The sequence below is a fragment of the Phoca vitulina genome, unplaced genomic scaffold, assembly GCF_004348235.1.
Source record: "Phoca vitulina isolate PV1807 unplaced genomic scaffold, GSC_HSeal_1.0 scaffold7, whole genome shotgun sequence".
NCBI classification, from domain to species: domain Eukaryota; kingdom Metazoa; phylum Chordata; class Mammalia; order Carnivora; family Phocidae; genus Phoca; species Phoca vitulina.
In genome coordinates this window covers 68,945,779-68,971,489 of record NW_022589710.1, presented here as the reverse complement: position 1 = coordinate 68,971,489, position 25,711 = coordinate 68,945,779, and the positions used below count along the sequence as shown (strand labels likewise).

Sequence of the window (25,711 nt, the reverse complement as noted above, 5' to 3'; positions counted from 1 at the left end):
AGGTGCTGAGGTCAGCTGTGTCCACTCTCGGCAGACCAGAGGCGACAAGGCAGTCGTCCGCCTCTTCGCCGCCGCGGTCCAGGGCCGTGCAGAGGCCAGCATCCAGGTGTCAAGCCTGGTCACGCTGAAAAGAGAAAAACCACTAATGGGGAAAAAAATGTCCTCTCACTGAACTTCAAAATGTAAGCCCTCAACAGCTGCCAACTTTTATGAATTCATGTACCTCAACTTGGTCCCAACTGTAAGTTCATCGTACATTAAAATTTAAAAAAAAAAAAAAAAAAAACAGTTCAAGGAGAGCCGAAGGCTAAACACAGAAGGCACGCGTGGCTGCTTCCAAGGGTGTAGCTCTGGGGGGCGTCTACGCTCTGAAACCCCAAGGCCCAAAGCAAACCCCACTACGCATTAGCGCGGAGCACTGCTTTGATGGAAAGGGGAGGGTGCAGAAAATGGTTTTGTCTCATATTTTATTACATCAATGGCTTGAAAATTTTTTATTTAACTTCAGCAAATATTAGAAATAGAAAAATGAATTCTGCAGAATTTCACAAATAAATTTTTCGATCTCCACTAACAAATGTTATCATTCAATGGCTAAGCAATTATAATGCTATGAACATTCACCACAATGAGTGTGCTGATATAGAAAACAGGCAAAAAGAGACATTAAAATATTACTTACAACAGCATTATTACAACGTATTTTCTTTAAAATTCCAACATGGATTTTATCACTTCAAAAGATATACAGCATTTCCATTATATTTGCAAACTTAACCTTATACATCTTTTAAAATCTTGAAAAATTTTTAAGCAATCTAAAAAGCACTTAGCAAAGTTGATAGGTCTACGTAATGGAATACTATCCACTCCAGTAAAAATTTTAGTTTTCGGAGAAGGTGACTGTAAACACTCATTATCACACGACATGCATAGACTCTACTGACCTTCCTTCTTCTGAATTGTAACATGGCCGCAATTGTGCTTTAGTGTAAGAGGGAAAGCTGCAGGGACCCAGGGAGGGGCGGAGAGAGAATCTGTTTTTGAGCATTGCACAAGATCACTAGATTCAGATTAGCTAACTACCTTGAGTCAACGTGAAGCCAAGTTTCACTCGATACTGAAAGCTTGGATCCTGGGTCACTGGGCTTAGACACAGGCTGGACGAGAGAGGAAACGAGGCTCTCGTCTGAGTTGGCTCCGTCTTTCCTTTGCTCCGTTTAAGCAGGGATCCAGTTAGTGTAATGCACTGTTTGGCTTATTTTTGGTATGCAATTATACCAATAGTACATCTGATATTTAGAAAGACAAAATAGGGCATAGTTGAAATTTAAAGTGACAGTGAGCACACTTAGAGTGGTGTGTGGTGTCTGAGGGAACTTTTATACACAGGAAACAACTGCTTAATTAGTCCACCACAGTAAGCTTGTAAAACGCAACAATTTTTTCATTTTCATTTTTTGATTAGAGAGGTTGGTGACCATCGAAGGGCTGTATAGGTTAAAAACTATCGAAACCCATTCTGAGGAACTGGTGTCCTGGTGGGCACAAGCAGCCCCAGACCACGCGGTGGGCGTGTTGCACTAACTGCCGGCCCCGCAGCCCCAGCACCCGGCCGAGCACAACCGAGGCGCGGCCTCCTGGTGAAAACAGCTACGTTACAGGGTCGATCGCTGGTTCAGACCAGTCAGCACAGTATTCAAGTAACAAGGTGTTTAAATGGATAAGTGAAAACAATTTTTACCTAACACTTTACACACCTACATAAAATTAAATAGAACAAACTTTTAATGCATATGCAGTACAATTTATATCTTTTAGGATTTCTAAACTAAAAGTTAAACTATCATTTGCTTCAATGGTACTATATTTTGCACAATAACTTATACTTAGGAGAAATTTTCCACAAAAATATATATATAATTATGACATTCACATGGATCAATTCTTAAGAAGACAAAGCTTAAGTGAACATTACATCCGCAGCAGCTGTCACCGTGGACCCTTATACATCCAAACACGACCTGCTGATGCACCGAAGTCTTGATATGTTAAAAAAGGGGCTTCACATAAATAAGATCAATCACTCAGCTTTTAAAGCTAAGTGATTTCTTGCATTTACAACATCATTGCAAAGACAGTGTAATGAAACAGTTTAAAACACAGTGCTACGTTATGCTTGAAACTACAACGAGGGAGTCAGGCAAAGACAGCCATCTTTCTTCCTTCTGGCCAATGACAACGACGGCGCCCCCTTCTGGTGGAGAAAGCCAGAGCCGGGCTGCTGTGGCGGCCTCGGGTACTGGAGCAGATTCCTCAGCACCGGGCGAGCACAGGAGCGGCAGGTGCAGAACACACCCAGGGGCCCGGCGCCCCTGCCGCGCTGCCTGCCCCGCTCCCTAGGAACCAGCATGGGGCTTTCACGCCTTGCCAGAGGGAGAAGTGCCCGGGCACGCAGAGGAACAGATCTACTGGCAGAACGAGACCCACTGCAGCAAACTGCCTGCTGCTTCCATAAAGAGGAAGGAGGCCTTGAGAAGCAAAGAGAACCTACGGCCTCGCTTCTTGCCTAGTGTCCCCTTTAAGCGATGTGCAAAACTTTTGCCACCTCCTCTCCATGGTTTACCTGCCATTTTCCAATCACACAGCAGGCTTAGGATACGAGCCCAAACAAACCCTACCTCATGACTAGTGTTACTAGGCTACCCCGTCTAGGTAGGAGCAGCGAGCTGTGACTGCCCTCTGGCCTCCTCAGATGCCGTTCTTCACACGCTCTTACCAGACCCACAGACTCCCTGTGAAGGGACAAGATGACAAAAGTCGGGAAAGTCCCATTTTACTCCCCTTGTGAATGACCTTTCTCCAGATTTCTAAAAACATACAAATCCAAACAGTCTAGGTTTCTAGCTGACGTTCTTCCTAAAGAGACAATCAGCTGACTTTAAAAAAAGTGGGGGGGAGGGGGGCAAGGTGCTTGGGAGTCAAAACACATCAAATTTTAATTGCATATTTTAAATTCTTAAGAATTCTGTTTGTGCCTTAAAGCATCTGCATTTTTTTTCTTTTTGGTATTGAAAGCAGGAAAAATATTTAAATGATGCAAAACAACAACAACAAAAGCTCCTTCAACATATTTAGTGCAGGCTGGACTGACCGTGGGCGGGACACAGGTTACGCGAGAACGCAGTCTGACAGTCTATCCCTCAGCCCCGCAGCGGGTCCAGAGTCTGGTACGAGAATAAGTGATTCTGGAAATCTCAGAACATTTATTAGAAACATTTACTTGTTCCCAGTCCAACCAAAAGGCATTACAGACCACTTTGTACATGGTTTCTTTTCGTCTTGGTCTTACTAGAGCCGATAAACTGATCACTTCTCTGTCCTGTACTATAATATTAAAAGAGAAAGAATGGTGTTTATATGATCATGTCAGTACACGAAGGACAAAAAAAGCTGTATGGAGTGAGATGTAGAAGGCCAGGCATACCAACAGAACGGGGAACACACAATGTGTAGCTTTTATAAAACCCTCACCAGCTATTCTAATACCCTTTATTGAGCTAACCTGACATTTAAAATCTGCACTCTGTCAGAATCTGCAGCAATTTCTCCCCTGTCTCCTAATCTCAGTGATGTTATCTTTGGCAAGCAATAAACTTTAAAGAAGAAATAAGACACTAAAACAGAAAAAGGGTTGATAACATGGTTGCCAAAAGGAGAAGGCACCAATTCCAATGCACAAGCACCAGGTACAGTGGTATGGACCGCATCTCTTGGAGTTGGATGGTGGGGTGGGGGGATCCAAAAAGACAGGGTTGGCTCCCGTCCTGGGATTACAATGCTGAAAGCTGAAGGCAGAAAGTGTTGAGGTCCACGTTCCCTTTAAGCTAGCGTCCAAGGACAGTTGCTGTGAATGAGCTTTCTACCACTTGGGAAGGGAGAAGGGCGAGATTTAAGCCAGATAAATTTACAAACCATAATTACACCCAACGTTTGGGGAAATGTGAGCTGTCTCAGGATGTTTGGCACAATGGAGGTTATAATGCAGTCTGCCAGTATACTGTGATTTCCAAAGAAGCATGATATCACTTAGGTGGCTGCCTCAGAAAAGACCAAGAGAAACTTTCTAAAAGGCCAACAGGGTCACAGTCACTCTGAAAATTACATTATGCACAAAGTAGAAGTTGCAGGCCATGCAGGAACAGAGTCGTGCCTTCCAAGTGGACTACCTGTTTGAAGAAGCTGCTGACTGGGCAGAGCTGCCATTGGTGGGGCTCAGGAGCTTCGACTGGGGAGGGGTCCCCAGAGTCACAGGAGGCGTGCAGGCCATGAAGACTCCCCAGCACTGAGGCAGAGTGTGAGAGATGCAAAGGGGCTCTCTGGGAAGTGGCGCCACATGGAGGAACGAGCACAGAATTAAGGCAGATGGAGCACAGGACTGGAAGTGTATGCCTTTTTTGGTAATAGCTGCTTGTCCACAGAGATGTGATGCAGATGGCTAGGTGATGTCTTGTAATACCTGATATCCTGGATAACACAGTCGTCCATACCAAGTGCTCAAAGCTACCAGAGTTTCTCATGAAGCAGATGCGTATCTGACGTCAAGAACAGAAGCAGCCTGAGGAGAAAAGGGGAAAGAAAAAAAAAAATCAAAGAGCAGGTAAACACTGCAAACCGCTACTTCTGGTGTGGCGAGACAGGGCGAGAGGGTGTGGGCCACCTGTCTATCCCGCACGCACGCGTGTTCCTAAGGGCAGGGCCTGGGCACGGCAGGCAAGGTTAAGGGGGCAGCCTCCATGGCCAGATATCTCAGGCTCGAATCCTGGCTCTTCCACTTTCTAGATGTGGATCCTTGGATGAGTTACTTCTTTTCCAATTTCTGTTTCCTCATCTGCAGAATAGACACAATAGTGACGTCTACTTCGCAGGATCAGATAAAACCCCTGGAAAGGGCTTGTCAGCACAGTGCGTGGCCAAAGGCAGCACTCAGGCGTGTCAGCACTGGCTGGAGGGAAGCCGTGGCACCTTCCCCACTCAACCAACAGCCACTGGCCCGCGCTGGGACACAGCGACACACAGGAGAGCCAAGATTGCGGGATCTTCTTTAAAAGCCTCAAAGGCATTTCTGAACTAAAACGGACTCCCAGACCCAAACCAGAAAGTTACAAGGTATCTTAGTGCTCATTGCTACCCTCATGATGTTGCTCTTATTGCTAGGGAAACCACTGGGTTATGAACCCCAAATCTGAAAACTGCGGTTCCTTCGGGCGATATCACAATTTATGAGAACAGTTAGGTCAGGAGATTTCTCCTCACTAGTAACGCACTCAAGCCATTCTGTAACTTTAAGGGAGACTCTACCTCTGAGCCGGTCCTGTCTAGCATCCCCATCACCCGTTCTGACACGCACCCACCCCTGCTCTGTACTGCATCCTTGTCCACCTCAGAGAACTCTGAATCTCAAAAGCTCAAAACCCGTGGGCTGCCTTCCCTTCTCAGCCCTGAAGGAAATAAAGCCTACAGCTAACAGGCCATTATGTTACTGGAACTTCTGGCAATTCTGATGTCCTCCCTCCTCCCTGTCTGTGCTACATTTAACACATAAAATCTGAGGGCAGAAGGGGTGGACAGGACACTAGCAGACCTCTTTCTTAGCTGCTGGAATCCACAGGCTACACAAGAACGAGAAATTACAGGGGCACCCAGTTCTGGGCACTGACTAGACAGACAATTAAACCAGCATTCTAACAAGTTCCCTCAGGCCCCTCATGGACACAGAGAAGCAGCTGGTCCCTGTACAGAATGATTTCCTTTTGCAAACTGCTATACGGAGAAGAGACAAGCAGGGTGGTAGAGTGGGAAGGCCGGTACGACAAGGAGCATAAGGAAGGGACCGTGGCGCCTGGGTGGCTCAGCCAGTGAAGCGTCTGCCTTCGGCTCAGGTCGTGATCCCAGAGTCCTGGGATCGAGTCCCGCATCGGGCTCCCTGCTCAGCGGGGAGTCGGCTTCTCCCTCTGCCTCTCCTTCTGTGATCACTCTTGCTCTCTCTTAAATAAGTAAATTAAGAAAGAAAAGGAAGGAAGGAGCCAAAGAAAAGGAAGTAAGGTGTGCGATGGCAGGGATTTAAATGACTGAGGAGGTGAAAATGTTTACAGACAACATAAAGATCATACATTAAAGAGAAGTCAGGTAATAGTGCTGGTTTTGAAGAGAAGGGTGGGCAGACACATGGAAGATCAACCACCAGAGAGACATGAAGATGTGCTGCTTGGTGGGAAATGTGGTCATGGGTGAGCCAATGCTCCCAGAGACTGGGAAGAGAATTATGTGCGTATATTTTGATGTGCAATCAACATGGTGAATGGACCATGAAGAATGGCCCTTCTGGACTACAAAGAAAAAAACGTACTGTCAGTGAATGAACCAGGCTTAAGAAAAGGGAGGAAAATATATGGGAAAGAACTCACATGCCATCCCATTGGTGATGGCCCTTGGTCCCAAATTTACGACCACATTTTTTAGGCTAACCCTGCCAATGCCCACTTTGATTAAATTTGAAGAAAGAAGAAAGCTAGAGTTTCCTATTATTTCTGCTTCCTGGGACTAAAGCTGAAAAACACACATGGAAGCTGTCCTTCCCTGGTGATTCTCACCTTTCAGTGCTTCCTGAGCGCAGGACGTGAGGGAAGTTAATTTGCTGCTAAGGCGGCAACCAGCACTGGGGCAAGAATTACTGCTCAAAGCTGCAAACCCCTTCTCTCTGCTCACACGCTGCCAGGTTCCAGGGTCTCAGGCTGGGCCATGCATGCGTGTGGCTCAGGAAAACACTCACACTGTTGATAATATAAATTCTGTACACTTATTACAAAGATTTTCTGGTAGAAAGCTCTAAAGAGTCTAACAAAGTGAGGATGTTTTAACCCCCTTCTGACAGATGAAGTACCTTGTGGCCTTTCACACTGGTGCAGAGGCACGGAGCGCTCCATCTATGGCATGGCGGGGGGGGTGCAGATCTCCCTCGTGAGGCACTCTGTGTGCTCAGGTCAGGAGGGGGGCCTCTGGGCAGCTTTTATAACCAGCCTCTTAGAGTAAAGGGGGAGCACAGACAATACAAACTAGGTAATTGCAAATCATTCCTGCATGGTCTGGGAGAGGCTTTGATGAGAAAGTAAAATTTCCTGTAAAGCTCAATTAATCCTTGGAGTTCCGTGTGAGTGAACAAACTCAAACGTCAAGTGATTGGCAATGAACTCTTACCTCTGTCTAGCCCCATTCTCCTCCTCTGTGGGAGCGGGGGTAAATACATGTAGCAGGGCCGGCCAGACTAGCGAGGGAAAAGGCCGCAGCCCTGTCCCAGGAAGCAGGGAGACAGCCGAGGGGGCCGTGCGGCCTCACTGATCTGGCTGCCTAAGCTGTGCCGAGCCGGCAGAGGAGATGGGGGCAGCTACCCTGGAGACGGCCAGAACGTCAGCCTCCAGCCTGGAAGGTCCAGCCAACCACAGAACCTGGAACTGTCCCCATCAATATGTAAACCCATTAGCCCCAAACAGCATCAAAGTCTGGATGATCTGGGACAGCAGAGCCAGACCTAGGAGCTCCTGGCTGGCCAGCTGCGCCGATTTACCAGTAAGTTCATTAACCTCCCATTGAGATGACAGTGCATTTTATATGACTGAGCGTGACTGACGCTGTTCAAGGCACTTCCAACTAACTGTTTTATGGCTGAGTTCTTACTTGATCTGAGGAATGTTGGTAATGTGGAATATACTGTGACTGGAGGAAACCAGGATGGAACTAAGAATTTGTACAGCAATTAAAATGTGAATAATTTACCTAGTGACCAAAAACTAACTGGCGTCAACACTCACATTATGGTATTTATAGGTAGAAGTCAAGTCACTGACAGAGCTGAGAGCTAAAAATATTTCTACAGCTGAGAAAGGCCATCAAAGAAGAAACCAAATATCGAGCATGAACCTGGCAGCGATCTTATTGTTTCAGATTTACCTCGTCTTCCTCTTCAGGCATCTTGATAGAATTATCCGGGGACTTGATAGGTTTCTGGCTACTGGGCCCATTGGTCTCTTCTTTACCATGTTCTGCCTCCCATTCTTGTAAAACTTCATCTATGTTGAAGCGGCGTCGATAATTTACAAAAAAGTTTTTCACTTGTACCACTGATTTGTTCCCAATCACATCTGAGATTGCCTGAAAATCTCGGCCATATTTCCTGATGGCTAAGGACGTAAGAGAGCATTGTTTTTCAATATAGGGGAAAAACAACTTTGAAAACCCACACAACTGAGACTTACCCCTTCCTTTATCTAGATAAGAAAACATACGGGGCTTCTAACAGCAGGCACTATCTTAATGCATTATACCAGTGGGAAAAAGCAGCAACGTAGATCTGTTTCGTAGATGACTGATCTAAGAAGTCCAGTATGACCCTGTCATCCAGAAATCTGCACCTTCTATCACCTGTCCCAAGATACCTGAAGTCACCCAGCCAGCATCCTGTGGCGATGGACATTCTGCATTCTTCTTTTCAGGATCCCCAGGACTAGAATACCGCCCAACTGTAAAATTCTGACAACCTGCTGCTTTTGGGGTTTTGTACTTTCCGACCATTCAGAACCCAACACACTCCCACAAGTGGTGGGATGGGAATGGGGTGAGGCATGACTTTTCTTAAAGGCGCCAGAGCTGCAAGCCCACAAGAAGGACTCCCCATACCTTGTACCGCAAGAAGCTGCTCTTCTGTGGTCCAACGTGCATTACATTTCTGAATGACCTGCATATCCAAATGAGTCACATGAGCATAATGCATCTACACGTGCGTATGTCCTTACGAGAGTTAATGAATCTTATTTTTTTTCCTATCAGAATTTCAACATCAACTAGGTTTTCAATATTGTGTCTATACCTTTCTTTCTATGGGATGTATACTGGAGATGTATTATATAGGCATTAAATTCTTAGCACATAAAACTTGGTTATGACTTCTAAGATGATGTCAACGTAATCCTACCTCTGGAAGCCGATATGGTTCTATTCCACCGTCAAGTTTTTCTTTGAGAGCACTGTTTGTCTGTTTAATATTCTGAATCTAAGAGAAAGAAGAAAGTATTTTAATTTTAAAAATGAAAAACTTTTATAAAGGTATGAAATGAAAACGAAACTAAAAAAAAGTAAAAGAAACAAAAAACCAAGAGCAAAGAAGTACCAGATCTGTATGGTAGCCAAGATTTGAGGTCCCTACATTATCCCTTCAGAGCATCTAACTAGATGCTTTGACTTGCTTAGAGCAGCATACAAGGGACAAGAAGGAGGGCATGGCGGTGAAAGGGCTCCTGTGTGCACAGTCCTAACTCATAATTTCGTAAGAGTTCATCCCCTGAGGAGCATATCTGGAGTCTGACACAAAAGAGAGGCAATGCCTGGGCTTCCCGCCACACAGAACTGAGCTCAAGCAGGAGAGGGGGCAGAGTCAGGGCTGAAGAGAAGAAGCACGGGCTCTGCAGCAGGACTGTAGTGCAGACTCCTGGAGCCCCAAGCACTGTCCGTCCAGGCGCCACACAGGGCAGAAGCCCACAGTGCAGCCTTCTTTAACGAGAAGAAAAAAGAAAGCAATATGTCAGTTTCCCACAAGCCTAATTTTCATCAACTGTAATTCTTCACTTTCTCACAGATTTTCTTTTCCACATTATTGCTTGGATTTGGTGCACCTAATCTTTCACTGCTCATACCTAATCAAAAGAAAGACACAAACACCACCAACCACTGAATCAATCCATGGCTCCTCCTGACTTCTGCACGGACTCCTGAATGAGCTGGGTCATGGGAATGGGCCCTTCCCGCTCAGCCCTACGTGCAGAGGCATTTCCAGGTGAAGCACCAGGGGGGGGACTCTGACCCTAGGGTTTTTCCTTTCTGAATAATCCCATGGGCAAAAAAAGAAAAAAAAAAAAAAAAAAGCAAGGGGAGAAACAAATTCATTTTCCCAAATAAAACCTCAAAGACACTCATGAGCAGAAGGTGCCCTCGGAAGCAGCAACCTTATTAAGACAAATAAAGAAAAGCAGGACTTCGAGGGGTAGGGGAGGGACGGGAGATTAGCGGAGATGGTGGTGAAGGACACGGTCTCATGGACACTTTAATAATTCTCTCCTCTACAAATCTTTTTATACTTAGAAGAAAATTTCATTTTCAAATACTTACGGTTCACAGAATTCTAGTTTTGCATTTCCTTTCCTATGTTTTACTTCTTCTAAAAGATTTAAAACGGGGGTGCCTGGGTGGCTCAGTTGGTTAAGCGACTGCCTTCGGCTCAGGTCATGATCCCGGAGTCCCGGGATCGAGTCCCACATCGGGCTCCCCGCTCGGCGGGGAGTCTGCTTCTCCCTCTAACCCTACCCCCTCTTGCGCTCTCTCTCTCTCTCTCTCACTCTCTCTCTCAAATAAATAAATAAAAAAAATCTTAAAAAAAAAAAAGTTTAAAAGATTTAAAACGGGGTGGAGATGTACAGGGGACCAGTGGCCCAGTAAGTAAGACCAGCGCTATCAGGGACCAGAAAGTGAGCCTGTTTGCCACTCATAAGGGCCTTAAAGCCTACCAGAAATACAGCCTACGCCAAATCTTTTTCTATTAATGGCAAATCAGAACATAGAAACAACCGAAAAGAAAAATATAGGAAATGTGCACAAAATTTACTCTACTGTAAAACTAAAACTGAGGACCCTGATTTACTGAAATTTGCTTTAGTGAATTTTTGAAAAGGTACAAGTCAAATAAAATAAACTGGTACCAGAAATTGATTCACAGTGAGTTGCTGGGACGGTGACGCCAAGCTCTCAGAGCAGCACTACCTCACAGAATGTTCTTGGACGCAGTATTCTGCAGCCGTGGCTACCTGACACGGGAGCCGCCAGCCACATGTCACTACTAAGCACCTGAAATGGAGCTTATGCAACTAAGGAATCGAATTTTTCATGTCTTCTACTTTCATCCAAACTTGAATTTAAATGACCATGTGTGTCTACTGGCTACCCGATCAAACAGCAGGGTCTTAGACACTTGCTCAGAGCTCTCAGGCACCAACCACCCATAAAATGTTGTAAGACATTCAAGATTATGTCCGCTGAACTCTCCTTAGGCTAAACACTAGACCTAGAAACTTGTGACAGGGAATTAGCGAATTCTCAAAAGTCAGCAATCTAGAATACTCGATGCTGCCAAGCACGCCAGTTAAATATGTTATTCTATTTGCTCCAGCTTGTTGTTCACATATGTATAAAACTGGGGATATATTGCATTGTGATTAAGTAACATACGTGTTTCTAAGGAGACCAACCTATTTGCCACATGCATCTTCTCTTTAAAAATCAATAAAGCATCACAGAGATTACGTAAGTGACTACACAGCAAGACATCCACAAATTCTGAACTAAAAGTTAGCTCTCAATTCTCATTAACCTTCACCTCTCTTCCTAATGTATTTGCCTTGTTAGAAATACTCAGTGTTTACTACCAGAATAAGGATAGGGTTTGGCTGCCAACATCATGCTACCTGGAAGTCAGAGTGGCAATGAGCTGCGTTAAGAAATACGATAAGAAAGCAATCAGCATTTAAAGAAAAAAACAAAAAAAGCCATTGACTTGGCCTGGTGCCTTACCTAGACCTCCCAGCTGTACGGGGCTTTTCTACTTTCTTGTGTGACCGTCTTCCCCTCCACCCAGGAGAACTAATGCACCAGGCACTGGGCGGTCGCTAATCTAACAGACGTCTGTTCCCCAGTCCCCCTCTCACAGGTATCGTCCATAGAGGCTGGGGGTCTTCCTCGGAGCTAGAAGGAGCCGTTCTGCAGAGCTCTGGCATGCACAAAGGACAGGAGCCCCCCGGGAAGGTAAAAGCTTCTCCTGCTAGGAGGGCAGATGGGCTGGCTCCGCCTCCAGCCCCTCCTCCGCCCTGAGCGCAGATGTGCAGGCCACAGAATGGCTTCTGAAGCTTCCATTGCGAGAGAGCAGCAAGGCGAAAGCCAGGACACTAAGAATGGCAGAGGAGAAAATGTGGAAGAATCTGGGTCCTCGACAACACCACTGAAAAGACGGGCTGATGCCAGTAACTACTGACGTTGGGACTTCTTGCTATTTGATAAAAATAAATTCTGAATTGTTTAAGCTGCTGTTAGTCAGGTTTTCTGCTATGTTCGTGCGAGCCCTTCCCTGATACCCCACCACACAGGGAGGCATCCAGAGAGCATGTCCAGGGTGTGGACTGGGTGCCACTGTTGAGTCGGCAAGTGCGTTTGGCAGTAGCCCCGCCAGGCTGTGGGGGGTGAACAAACCGTCTCCTCCCTGGAGATGTAACCCTCTCTATTCAGTGTGAACTCGGAGTAGCTACCTCCCAGTAAAAAACCCCCGCTCCCGACCCTGGCTGTGAAACCAAAGACCGATGTACCTGACTGCACTGTCAGTCACACCTCCATGGAAGAAGGGGCTCCTTTTCTTTCCTCCATGTATTAACGTTGAATGGCAAGCGTTAGGGACTTGCTCAGCAGAGGGGGAAACGCGGCCCCTTGTACAGGAAGATGACAGTGCATGTGGGAGCTCACAGCCCCAGTCAGAGAGCTCTTCCAGCACAGACAGAGCTTAAAACGCTCCCTCACGCAGCAGCCCTCCGACAGCCGGGGTGAGATCAGGCAGGCAAGGATTAATCTCCTCATTTGAAAAGAGGCCCAGAAAGATTAAGTGATTCTCCTAAGAAGAGGGTGCGGCACCGTGCCAGCAGCCAAGACTCGAAGCCAGGCCTCTGCCTGCACAGAACACTTGGTCCTGTTCTGGGCTGCCACCTGACACGAGGGGACAGACCCGGCCCACAGCCCCCTCCTCTCATCTGTGGAATGATGGTTGGCCTCCTATTCAACCTTCCATGGAACCATCAAGATCAACGAGTCAAAAGCAGCAAAAACTAAAAGTAAACCATCAGCCCACCACAACTGGCTCTGAATTCCAGAGAGAAAAGGATGGGGGAGGGGCGGAACACTAACGAAAGGACATTAGGCTACTCGATTCAATCTGCAGTTGAAATGTACCGTGTAAAATCAGATTCAAATGACGAGCCATTCCTCAAGAGAGACATAAGTAATTAGAAAAGGATTAATTTTAAGAACAGTATCCTTTACAAGAGCATCATAACGTACCAAACATCTAGGGTAACTCTGACAAAGCGCTGGACGCAGAAACAGCACAACACCGAGAATTACAGATCTGTGTTGGTGGGGGGCAGATCATGTTCGTGAGTCCCGGGTGAGTTCTCCAGTTTAATGCTAAGTCTCTATTTTGATCTATACATTCAATACAATCCCAATAAAAATTCTAGAATTATTATTCTTCTGGAAACTGAGAAGGTGAATCTAAATTTTCTATGGAAACAAAGAGCCAGGACAGACAATCTTGGAGGACTTACAATCTAGACCAGATACTCAGATTTGTAAGGTAGGTATAATGAAGGCAGGATAGTATCGGTGAAGAATAGACACACAGACCAGAGTAACAACAGAAAACCCCAAAGCAGATCATGCATATATGGACATGGGATTCAAAACAAAGGTCCTAATGCATTGAGGTGAGAAAAGGATAGTCTTCAATCAACATTACTGTTAACTAGCTATCCACATGGAAACACAAATGTCAACCCTACATGTAAAACACACACAGAAAAACATTTCCGGACAGACTGAAGATCAAAATGCGAAGAGCAAAACACCACTTTCAAGATAGCACGGGAGAACAGCTTCATAACCCTAGGAAAGGTTCTTAACTTAAGAGCACTAACCATAAAAGATAAGAATGAGAAACTGGACTACCTTAAAATAAAAAATTTCATCAAAAGATGAACCATTAAGAGGGTGAAAAGGCAAGCAAACCTCAGAATGGGAAGGAGTAAGTAATTTTGCCCCCACACCCGGGGTGGGCGGAGATAATTAGGCAACGCCTGAGGCCGTTTCGGCTGGCACAACTGATGGGGCCACGGTGCTACTGGCACCTCGTGGGTGAAGGCCAGGGATGCTGCTGAACATCCTACAACGCACAGGACAGCTCCTCATGACAAGTTCTTACCCAGCCCCAATGTCAACAGTGCTACACTTAGCAGGCCTAATGTAGTGTAACCAAACTCACATAAATCGACATGACCACCCTGGAAAACTGTTGGGAGTTGTTTTTGAAAATGCTGGACAGGGGCCCTTGGGTGGCTCAGCTGGATAAGCATCTGACTCTTGGTATTGGCTTAGGTCATGACCTCAGGGCCGTGAGCTCGAGCCCCGTGTCAGGCTCTGTGCTGGGCAGGGCGCCTGCTCCAGTCTCTCTTTCCCTCTCCCTCTGCATAACCCCTCCCCTCAAGAGAAAGTAAGAGAGGAGAGGAGAAGACAAGGAAAGAGAAGAAAAAATGAAATAAAATGTTGGTCATACGCGTACTCTGTGACTCAGCAGCTCTGCTCTCGTGTGCGTGTCCAACAAAGGTGCACACGTAACACCAAGAGTCACATAAAAAAATGTATCAGTATTATCTGTTAATGGCCTAAAACATCTACTAGTAGTACAATGGGTAAGCCACAGGGTATTCACACAGTAATGAGAAAGAACAACATCTACGGCTCTATACCATCCTGACGGATCTCATATGTTGAATGAATATCGGGTGTAAAAGAAACCACATCATATGATTTTGTTTATATAAAAATCAAAAAATGGATAAATAATGTGTGGTTTAAAAAGCAGACCAGCGATCAGCTACTCAAAGAAGGTGGGTCATGGGTGACAGGGAGATTAGTGAGCACTGGAGGCAGCACTGAGTCCCCGAAGGGCAGGGGCTACAAGGGGAAATGAACAGGCCTTGGGAGGCAGCGTTTCTTTTCTTGATCAAGAGGGTGGCTGTGTGGTGGGTGTGCTTACACTGTGAAAATCACTGACACACACACACACACACTATATATATAAATCTTCAATTTCAAAGTTAATTTAAAGAACACCAACGGATCAGTACCCAAGATCTTCTGTCCAATTCCTTAGAAACAAAAGCCCTCTGGAGATCTGTGACGAGCACAGCTAGGTGAGTGACACACAAAGGCCCTGGCACCCAGGACGGGCCACGGTACCTGCCGCTTGATGGAGACCAGCTCCATGTCCAGCTGCCTGAGCACCGTGGTAGCAGCCGTGGCGTTGGCAGAGACAGCCTCCACGTCTTCTTGGGACAGAAACATTCCTTTGGGAGGTTTCCTTTTTGCTCTATTTTTAGCTTGTGTGCTATGCTTCTCTTTTTTGATCTGAGGAACTGTCTCCGTAGGGGGCACCTGCATGATATACATATTTGATAAATGAGACTCTAAAACATTAAAATGCCAAAAGAACAGTAATAAGCATATTTCCTTAACATGGCTCTAAACACCTGAAGACAAACACCATGCCATATCATAATAACCATCTACAAACAGGCAGTTAACAAAAACATTGGCTACTGAATTTTGGCTAAACACATCAAAGTAGAATCCACTGCGGTCCGTATAAACAACCTTCTTCTATCACTCTAAGCCTCTGGCAATAGGCATTCTCAGTTCACTACAGTAATACAGGAAGAAAAAAGATCTGTATTCTCGTCTGGTGTGCTTTGTATATATGAATGGGGAGCTATTTAATCCTAATAGTTCTTAGCAAAATAGATGGATTTGGGACCACAAAAAGAAAAGAGAAAAATACGATTTAGCACATATATAAAAATCCATTTAAATTCTTTAAATCTATATAGAAGTTTATTAAAATATAAACTTCCATACAAAACTGTGACTTTTTTATATACCTCTTTTTGGATGACTCTTAACTTTTAGGGCAACTGTGTAATTTGCCTCAAAAATATATGCTGTCATTTTATAATGCATGACTGCTGCTCATTTCTTTAAGTGCTTTCTCTAAAACCGAAACCTGTGGAAATGAAATGAAATAAAATCTTGGCAAGGAAAGGATACTGTCTTCCTGATAACAATTTTAAGAAGAAGTTTTTGTAATTGTTAATAATCTCATCTTCCTAGCATATTTACATTTGCTGATGAAGCTGAGAATACATTCAGGTTTTTTTTACTTCATATTTTAAAACACTTGAGATAAGCAGACTCTGTAATTACGATGGTGCCCATGAGGTCTTGAACAAGTGGTCATAAACACTACATAAAAATATTAGGAGGCAATAACCTTTGTCTGTAATAGCACTACGCTGTTTAGTAAAGATCACCGAATGACCATGTGTCTGTTTTAACAACATTTTAGTACATAAAGAATTTAAGATATAAATCATTTTTCTCTTTTAATCAGAAATTGTGCTATATAAATAAGAATTATAGAAATTAATGTAAAATCAAGCCTTTCCTCTTTCATTTAAAATGTTCCATTGAAGAGCCTAATACAGAACAATGCATCAAAACAAAGCTTCCTAAAAATTGCAGGTACAATCTGATTTCCCAAACAATCTAATTTAGCTAACCATTAAAATAGTCTTGTTATTTGGGCATTCATATAAATCACTGGCTAGAGAGCCGTCCAGAAAGAATTACCAGTTTTCAGTTTGGTGGTATGCAGCAGCATACCAAAAGAAGCCTGACCCAACAATTCAACTTCCAGAAATTTGTTCCAATGGAAAAAATTCAGTGTACTAATATTTAATCATGAGATCAGCACTTCAGCATTGTTTATAATAGCAAAAAGCAGAGGGGAAAACCGATAAAAACCCCTAAGATTACTTGACTGAATTATGTAATGTGTGTATGATAAACCAACAGTTATGTATACAAATATATTTGACATAAAAACATGTCCAAGAAAGAGTAAACTTAAAAGGTTATAAATATTATATATTAAGATCCCATTTTATTTTTTTAAAGTGAGTACCGATTCAAAGTTATGTAAATAGGCATATTCATTTCATAGGAAGTCATCTGGAAGAAGTCACCCAAATGTTAGCAGTGATTAAGGATGATAATATTGTGAATCATCTTCATTTTCCCTTTTTTGTTTAACTGGATCTCCTACTTTGCCCAGAAAAATCATGTATTACTGGCGTGATTTTTAAGTTTAGGTATGTCCAGACCCTTTTGTTTTTCGTAGAACAGTCTAAAACAGCTGTTCTCATACTTTAGAACCTTTTGAGATAGAGAATTCTTTGAGGTTTTACTGAAACTATAGCTATAAGACTCTGTCTTCAGAAAAACACTTGTATGAACATATAAAAGTCATATCCCACACTGGGAGGCGACACTCCAGCCTGAACCGAGGAGCTAAAGGGCGCCAATGGACAACGAGGCCCTTTCCTCCAGGGACTGTATCACTAGCCCACCAGGGGCCTGCCGCAGGTAACGCTGTGCTGTGCAGGGTTTCCAATCTGTGCCAAGGAGCCTTGGGTTTCCTTGGAGGGCCCTCAGGGATCCCACATATGCTTTACTTAATTGTTATAAATGGGCAAAATAACCTTAGACTATAACCCATTTCAAAAGGTTAGTAGAATCAAAAAGATTCTACTAAGATCATCTAGACACCCCATCGTTCTCAATGGACAGTTTACAATAAAGAAATGTTATAAATATACAAAAGTCATATACAATTGTAGGAATTCATGGGTCTCTTGAATCCTCTGACATAATGATTTTTAAGATGTGAAAGATGAAACATTCACCATGTGTGAGGCTCGTTGCCATATGACCTATGCTGCTGGCTCTGAGTAACGGGAACACTTGCACCGAGTCCCTGCCAGCCCCCTCCAGCCTCCTCCAGAACCACTGTGCAGACCTCTGGAGCTGGCCATCATGAGGAAGGAGACCCCGAGGGCTGAAAGGAGGAACCAAACCCTCACCTGTTCCTCACCAACACCACCCCACCACTCGCTAACCTAGGGAAGAAGGCAGTGAGGACGGCTGCCCAGTGGCGACAAAATCCTTACTTGATAACACTCTCACTTCCTTTAGGGCTTCCTTTATTCCTGTTTCTTGGCAAACAAAATTCTAAGGTCTATAAAGCAAAGTTAGTATTGTTTAAAAAGTCTTATCACAATGCCTTATACATAGCACTTAATATTTTAAAGAGTAAGAGGAATGTTTTACTTATGGAACTAGTAATTAAATTTATTTGCCTAAATAATACTAGGGAAAAAAAAATACCTCCTTTTTGCTTTCCTTGTTTTGATCAATCTCAATGTCAATGGGGTTATTTCCATTTGTTTCTTCCAGTTCATCCTCACTGGAAGACAAGAACAAGTTACTGAAAGATTATTTGGTACTAATTCTATTTAATATACAAATATAAGCAATAAATTGATTTAATTACAAATTTAATATAAAATTAGTAAGTTTTCAGATTGCGGAGATAAAAAAAAATTTTTTTAATTCAAATAAAATAATATCAACTCCATAGTTCTCTTGGTCTAAATGATTAAAAAAAAAAAAACAACTATTAAAATAGGTCTCTAACTGCTTTATATCTGTAAAATGCTTTTTCTCAACTCTCCACTGAAAATATCAAATTTAAGACGCTTATGTAATTGCCCCATAATTAGTTTGTGGTGCGCTAGGATATGATCTTGAGACGTAACCAGGAGATGGCTCAAGAATCGAGTCCTACTGCATTGGGAACAAACTCCCCAACAAGTAAAACTCCATTGCAAGTCCCATGAGTAGATGCTCATAACTCAACACAAGTGAGAATGGGAGAGCCTTCTTGGTGGCCTACAGAGATTGGTATTTCAAATTAGGTTAATTTTAAAAAGAACATTCGGGGCGCCTGGGTGGCTCAGTTGGTTAAGTGACTGCCTTCGGCTCAGGTCATGATCCTGGAGTCCTGGGATCAAGTCCCGCATCAGGCTCCCTGCTCTGCGGGGAGTCTGCTTCTCCCTCTGACCTTCCCCCCTCTCATGCTCTATTTCATTCTCTCAAATAAATAAAATCTTAAAATAAAAATAAAAAAAAATAAGAACATTCGTGTTGACATGGTACTTCAAATGCTTTTGTTTATAGCCTTCCATGTATTACTAAATTTTTAAAAGAGCTTAGTAGTAGTTAGGACCTTTATTTTAAAAAATAAGAAAATAAGGATGACACAAGTCAAGTAGCTGGCCCTAGTTTGCCCACGGTTTTGACCAGCTCAACAGTGGTGGCAGCAAAACAGTCAGCTGTTCAAATGTCAATGTCCCCACTGTCTCAGGAATCCATCCCGGGGCCCATGCTACCCTTTCTCCCCACCCGCCCTGGCTGAGGAGAGTGTCTGAAAGGAGGATGGGTCTGGGGCTGAGGAAATTCTTTCCCACTATTGCCAACAACCTCTCTGGTGCGACCGCCATGTGGCGTGCCCTCCTTGGTCTGCATCCTGACAGCGGGGAAGGTGCTCGCAGGAGGTGGGAGCACAGCTGGTCTCCTACCCTTGGTGCTGATGCAAAGCACCAGGAAAGGGAGTACACAGGTGTCAGCCGATGCTCTTACCATGTCATACAAGGAAAACAAATCCCAGATACTTTTTAATTTAACTCTGATTTCAGCTTAGTAGAGTATACCTGCCTATAGTAATAGATTCAATTTATAAAAAGTAAATGAGACCAAACATAATGGGTGTAAAAATTTTTAATCAAAAGTTACTGGAACACTAAAAACAAATTCAGTAGTGTTTGCCACTTCTGGTCACTAAGAGTAATGACCCAAAAACAGACCCACTGGTATCTCTGCGGCAGACCACACAACATGCAGATGCCTCAAGGCCAACAGTCTTACAGACTCTTACAGCTGGAGAGAGCTTTGAGGATGTTCCACCACTGCCCCCATTTTACAGCTGGGCCCACGGATCCGAATTCTCCAAAAGTCATACTCCCAATTTGTTCCCACATGTTATTCTATTTAAAATCATAAAACACTCTCTTAAAATGGGGCCATGGAGGTCATACAGTCTTTCTTCACTTTACTTGTACTATTGATTTTTAAAAATAACATTACAGAAAATGTGGAAAACATAATTTTAAAAAGCCACCTATAGTCCCACCAACCTAACACAAAAACCAGTATGTGTATGCGCTGCCTTCTGGACTTAGAGCTTCTTCATTCTGAGTTGAGGAAGTGAGGCTTGGGGAAGGAGCATGTGGAGTGAACTCGCCTGTGAGCACACAGCCAGAGCCTCTGGAGCTCACATGCCAACCTGCCTCTGCGTGTGAGCACAGGGCTGTGCCCACTACTCTGTGCCATTTATAAGACCAAGGGAGTGCTGGCTAAGATGCAGCCTACTCACCAAGCTATTCTTAAAAGTAGATCCTTATTAAGGAGAAATCATAAAATGTTTCTCTCTCTCATACACAAAACAGATGGTCAAAAAAGGGATGAAGGAAATCTAAACTGTACAGTCATCTTTTAACATATCAGACATTAAAATATGGCAAATCTTATGTATCAAAAAATAAATTCAACCTAGGAAATAACAAGATTCCTTCTTATTAACAGGAGACACCTTCAGGGCAGGAAAGAATATGTGGGAAAGTTTGCTCTTTCAGAATGGAAGCTTGCTAAATGGCAGAAAGAGCGCGCTAAGAAAAACATCTGCAGAACAGAACGCGTGTTAACACAGCTCAGGAGCATCAGAGGAAGAGTATCTGTGTACGTGTGGCTCCAGCAGGAAGGCACTGGGGCAGACCCATCACTCAACCTTTCCTTTGTGCGTCTACCAGCTCTCAGCAATTTTACTGACCCAGGAGATCCCCATGTGGGGAGACACCACCTCCAGGCAGGCACTGACCTCTCCTCCCGCTCCCGCTTCTGTTTCCGAGCATGGCGGTCCATCACACTGGTTTTAGTCCTCGTCTTCTTCCAAGAGTAGTAAAATTTCACCAGACTTGCTATAGATTTATCAGGAAGCTAAACATAAAAACTAAGTTGGTTTCGATTTAGAGCGAATCTTCCCAAATCAAATGTGCTTATTAGGTATGGTTAAGGGTTGTCTCACGCACCCAGAAATGTCCTAAGTCACAGCCCTTTTCTCTGAGAAGGAGATTCAAAGAGAAGTCTTATCAATACATTCCAAACTAGTGCAGTGTGACTGGAAGTGACACTTGGCCCAGGAAAGATTGCTAAAGCAGTCTGAGATGAATCCAAGGATTTACCTAAAGTTTCTAGCCTAACTCTCGGGTTATTTTTTAAAAATTCATTTTAGCACTCATGTAACCACCAATAAGCTTTCCTAGTAGGACTCCACCAAATAGCCTTCTAGAATATAAGAGATAAGCAAACCTTCCCCAGGCAGATAGGGTTCCATGATGCTCCACCTCATCAAACAACCATCAAAGAAGCTTTCTATCAGACTAATCTGGGGAGTCCCAACAAGAGAGATGGGGATGGGGGTGGGGGTGGAGGAGGGCTTCTGTTACAGCTGCTATCAAGCTGGGAAGTGCTAGGAAATGATTCACTCTTGTAATGTAAAGCCTCTTATCTACCCCGCAGCAAGTATGAACTATCTAAAGGGAGCTTTATTAAAAATGAGAATATTCATGCTTGCGGGTTATCCCTACCCTTCTGGTATGCTACAGTGAAGAGAGGCTGGGGAAAAGAGAAAATACAGTGGTCTCATTTACTTACCATTTGTTGGATTCTATGAAAAGTTTTCCCATGAAAACTAAAGGCTTGTTCAAACAAGACTTTATCTTCCACAGTCCACTCATCTGGGAAGGGGGTAAAGTTGGGCAAATCAGCCAATGACTTTTCAATATTATGCTTATGCCAAAAGAGCATCCCAAGAGCCTAGAAAAATAGTATCAGTGAAATTTTAGACCAAAGGCAGGAGTGAAACATTAAAATGGCAATGAGATTAGCAAAAGAAGAGCCTGTGCTTCCCTGCAAGCAGACCAGACTGCCATGTGACTAAGGGGGTCTACGCCTGCCTACACGCGGGCGGCTGTGAGGCAGGTTCCATTATGCTCACTTCTCAGATTAGAATACGATGGTCTGAGAAATTAAGTCCTTGCCAACGGTCCAGTGTGGAAGGTAGGTGAAGAGGCAGTGTGGCCCCTAAATCTGTGCTCTTAGAAGGCCACAATCGAATGCCTCCATATACAATAGGACAAAGTAACTCATAAAAGCACTTAATTGGGGGTGCCTGGGTGGTGCAGCTGGTTAAGCTCCGACTCTTGGTTTCGGCTCAGATTGCAATCTCAAGGTCATGAAATCAAGCTGCATGTCAGGCTCCATGCTCAGCATGGAGTTTGCTTAAGACTCTCTCTCCCTCTGCACCCCACCTCGCTCGCTCTCTCTAAAATAAATAAATCTTCTAAAAAAAAATTTTTTTTAAAGATTTTATTTATTTATTTGACAGAGACACAGCAAGAGAGGGAACACAAGCAGGGGGAGTGGGAGAGGGAGAAGCAGGCTTCCCACGGAGCAGGGAGTCTGACGCGGGGCTCGATCCCAGGACCCTGGGATCACGACCTGAGCCAAAGGCAGACGCCTAATGACTGAGCCACCCAGGTGCCCCTAAAAATTTTTTTAAAAAGTAATCGTTCTGTTATTCTTTTGCCGAAAAAGCTCAAAAATAGTTTTGTTTTATGGTGTTTTTTTTTTTTTGGTAGCTCAGAAGGGAGAAAATATTCAAATGGGTGAGGGACAAAGTGGAAAAAAGAGAGAGAATTCAGCAATTTTTTCCTGAGAAAACTTTCTATAACTCCAAAGTGAGAATGATCATACTTTTGAAGATCAGAATCCTTAAAAATTCATACAAGTATATTTAGCAATCACCAATTTTTTTTAAGGTTTTATTTTTATTTTTAAGTAATCTCTACACCCAACGTGGTGGCTCAAACTCACAACCCTGAGATTAAGAGTCCCATGCCCTTTCGACCGAACCAGCCAGATGCCCAATTGCTGAGTAATTTTTACACTTTCTAAATAGAATTTATAATTGGTGATGTTTGGGCCGCCTAGCTGGCTCAGTCAGTGGAGCATGCGACTCTTGATCTCGGGGTTGTGAGTTTGAGTCCCACATTGGGTGTAGAGATTACATAAAAAATAAAATCTTAAAAAAAAAATTGGTGATCTGAGCAACTTCGTGAAGTTCATGAGTAGGGTTTGGAAAAAGAGAAAGCATACATCTCTTGCTTTGAAAGATTCTGGAACTATCTCATTGTAATTGGCTTCCCTAACAAATTCTACCAGGGTGGAATAATTAAAAGTAAGACCAGGGCTAAAAGAAGGAGTCAAATTCTATATAATGTAACTTAGTGGTACCCTCAGTCATGAGGATAAATGCTAGAAACTTACAGGTTTTAATACCTAGATCAATGCCAAAGCCCACAGCACTAATCCAACTTAATATACTTACTTTTAAAACAGTAATTAGAAATAAGGCTGACACAGGATTATTATCACACTTTGAGCAAAATTAATTTCATATATTTCTCATTAATAGGTTCCAAGCAATTTTTAAAAGAAAACCTTAGTCCAATTTCACAACCTGAAAGTGATTCAAAAGAACTGATATGAAAACACTGTGAGTCTGTGTGGGTCTGAGTGTGACAACACGGGGTCAGGAAAAAAGCCAACACACAAACACACAAACGACAAACACACCATGTATTCAAATAGGGAAGCCTCATGCCCAGGTATCTGGGCACCCCGGGGCTACTCTGGAGTTACAGGTGCCATAGATCTACAAACCCGCAGAAAGACGCAGATGCTTTTCAAACCAAAGGCTCCTCTAATACTCATCTCAAGCACAAAAGGGGGCTGGAGCCTCAATTTGCTAGTGACCACCAAAAATTTGCACTGCTACTCAACACACAGAACACAAACAATTTAACAGGTTAGCTACAACCCCTCCCCCTTTAAAAATAAAAAACTCATCCTGAACAACAAAAGAAAACCACGTCATTACCTGTTCCATGTTGTACCCATGCTTCTCTTTAGCGATGGCAATGTATTCATCTACTGAAAAACAAGACAAGAGGCCAATAAACAAACGGAGGGGCAGGAAACAACAGTCTAGGAGCACTAGAGTTGTATATATGTTTCAGGCCTGCCATGCACAGGAATAAAAATAAAGAACAAAGTCCACTACGGATCTTACATATATAAATCCCACAGAGGAATGGCTCAAAATATACTCAAGTATTAACAGTACTTGGCTCTGGATGGGAAGACTATGATTCTTCCTTTTTTTTTTTTTTAACTTGCTTCTACTTAAATTTCCTATGATAAATATTATTTTGCTACTCTGAAAGATAATTAAAAGAAGTATTAAAATTGGGGGTTTGTTTTTAGTCTCAGCCAAAGCTGAACAACAAGCCACTTATCTTCATATTAAAAAAATCTAAGAGATGAATTACACGAAGCAGCGCCTGGTATTTGCTTCCAAACCCCAACACGAGGCGACAAGCGCCGACTCTAAGCACTAAGGGTAACGCCAAGGAAAACTGACGGACTCAATCTCCAGGAGAAGTTAACACACCCCCAAAGTTACTTCCTCTCTACATTTTCTAGTCTTTTTTCCAGGAATAAAAGAGACTACCAATCAATAACAACACTTCATTGTATTCCTGTATAGCTTTTTTTTTTTTTTGATAAATTACAAAAAATAACACAGGCTCCCAAAAAAACCCCAAAAGCAAAAACAAAACAAAACAAAAACCAACCACCAAAAACAAAAAATTAAAAAAAAAAACCCAACTAGCACAGAACTGTCTAAAACAAACAGTAGTTTCCCATTGGCCTGTGCCTCTCTCTGGAGACCCTCAGCCTCACTCTCCAGGTGTGGCAGACTTGGAGATGCACACTGGAGGAGACCAAGATGCACACGGCAACACACTAGACCCTGAGGGATGGACTGCAGGTCAGATGATAAAAACTAAGTAATGAGGTGTGTTCAAGCCAAGGCTATGTCAGGGGAGAAGAGAAAAACAATCTACGGTGAACTGAGGGTCAACCCCGGAGAGGGTCTGCTCTAAGGGTGGTTTCTTTTAATAGATATTTGGTAAATGAACCTCAAACTTCTGCTGTACAACCTCAACTCTGCAAGCACACACATTTCCAGACGCTATTACTCCCCTCAGCTGAGTGAGGGACGTGTGACGCGTGCGCGGCCCCCCTGCAGTCACGTGACCCGCCAGCAGCTGCCCGCACAGGCCGGCCAAGGGGGCAGACGCGATCTGCTCCGTCAGCAGCAGGGCCAGTAAGCCTGTCCCCAGGTCTCCAACCAGATTTAGCTTAAAAATTACATGCAGAACCAAAGCAGTCTTTGGATGCTACTCTATTTTCATCTGCTTCTTTGCTTTCTAACATAAAAATTAGCTGGTGGTAGGAAGAGTAAAATTCCGAGTGTTGCAGCTAAGTTTGGACAGAACATTTTCCATGTTGTAAACAGCAAGGTATTCTTACTAGGTACCTTTAAAAATCACACCTCTTTTAGATTTTCTTGGAGACTAGCCTGAGGAATCAAATCTAAAGCAAAGGAAGAAAGAATTCTATCAGAACCACTTACGGGAAGTCACTTGGTATCTCTACCAGGTGCCCTAAAGGTGTGACCCCAGTAAGTTCAAACATGGGGAGGCTTGCAACTTGCCAAAGAATTACCATCTGATACCCACTGGCAAAAATACAATTTTTCATTCTTTTTATTGTCCCCAATGTCCAACAGAGATTAAATAGTTTGCTAAATGAA

General features: G+C 43.5%; 1 protein-coding gene across 1 annotated transcript in view; it reads right to left on the bottom strand.

Moving 5' to 3' along the window:
• Positions 1-379: 379 nt before the first annotated feature.
• The window catches only part of RCOR1 (REST corepressor 1), a 115,073-nt gene continuing 89,741 nt past the window's right edge, over positions 380-25,711 (bottom strand). The window contains exons 4-12 of the mRNA XM_032405968.1: positions 23,930-23,982; positions 21,643-21,804; positions 20,807-20,925; positions 18,199-18,277; positions 15,157-15,351; positions 9,029-9,106; positions 8,734-8,791; positions 8,008-8,237; positions 380-4,618 (exon numbers count right to left, since the gene is read on the bottom strand). Coding sequence (XP_032261859.1) covers positions 4,577-4,618; positions 8,008-8,237; positions 8,734-8,791; positions 9,029-9,106; positions 15,157-15,351; positions 18,199-18,277; positions 20,807-20,925; positions 21,643-21,804; positions 23,930-23,982 — 1,016 coding nt within the window. The 3' untranslated portion in view covers positions 380-4,576. The remainder of the gene's footprint in view (positions 4,619-8,007; positions 8,238-8,733; positions 8,792-9,028; positions 9,107-15,156; positions 15,352-18,198; positions 18,278-20,806; positions 20,926-21,642; positions 21,805-23,929; positions 23,983-25,711) is intronic.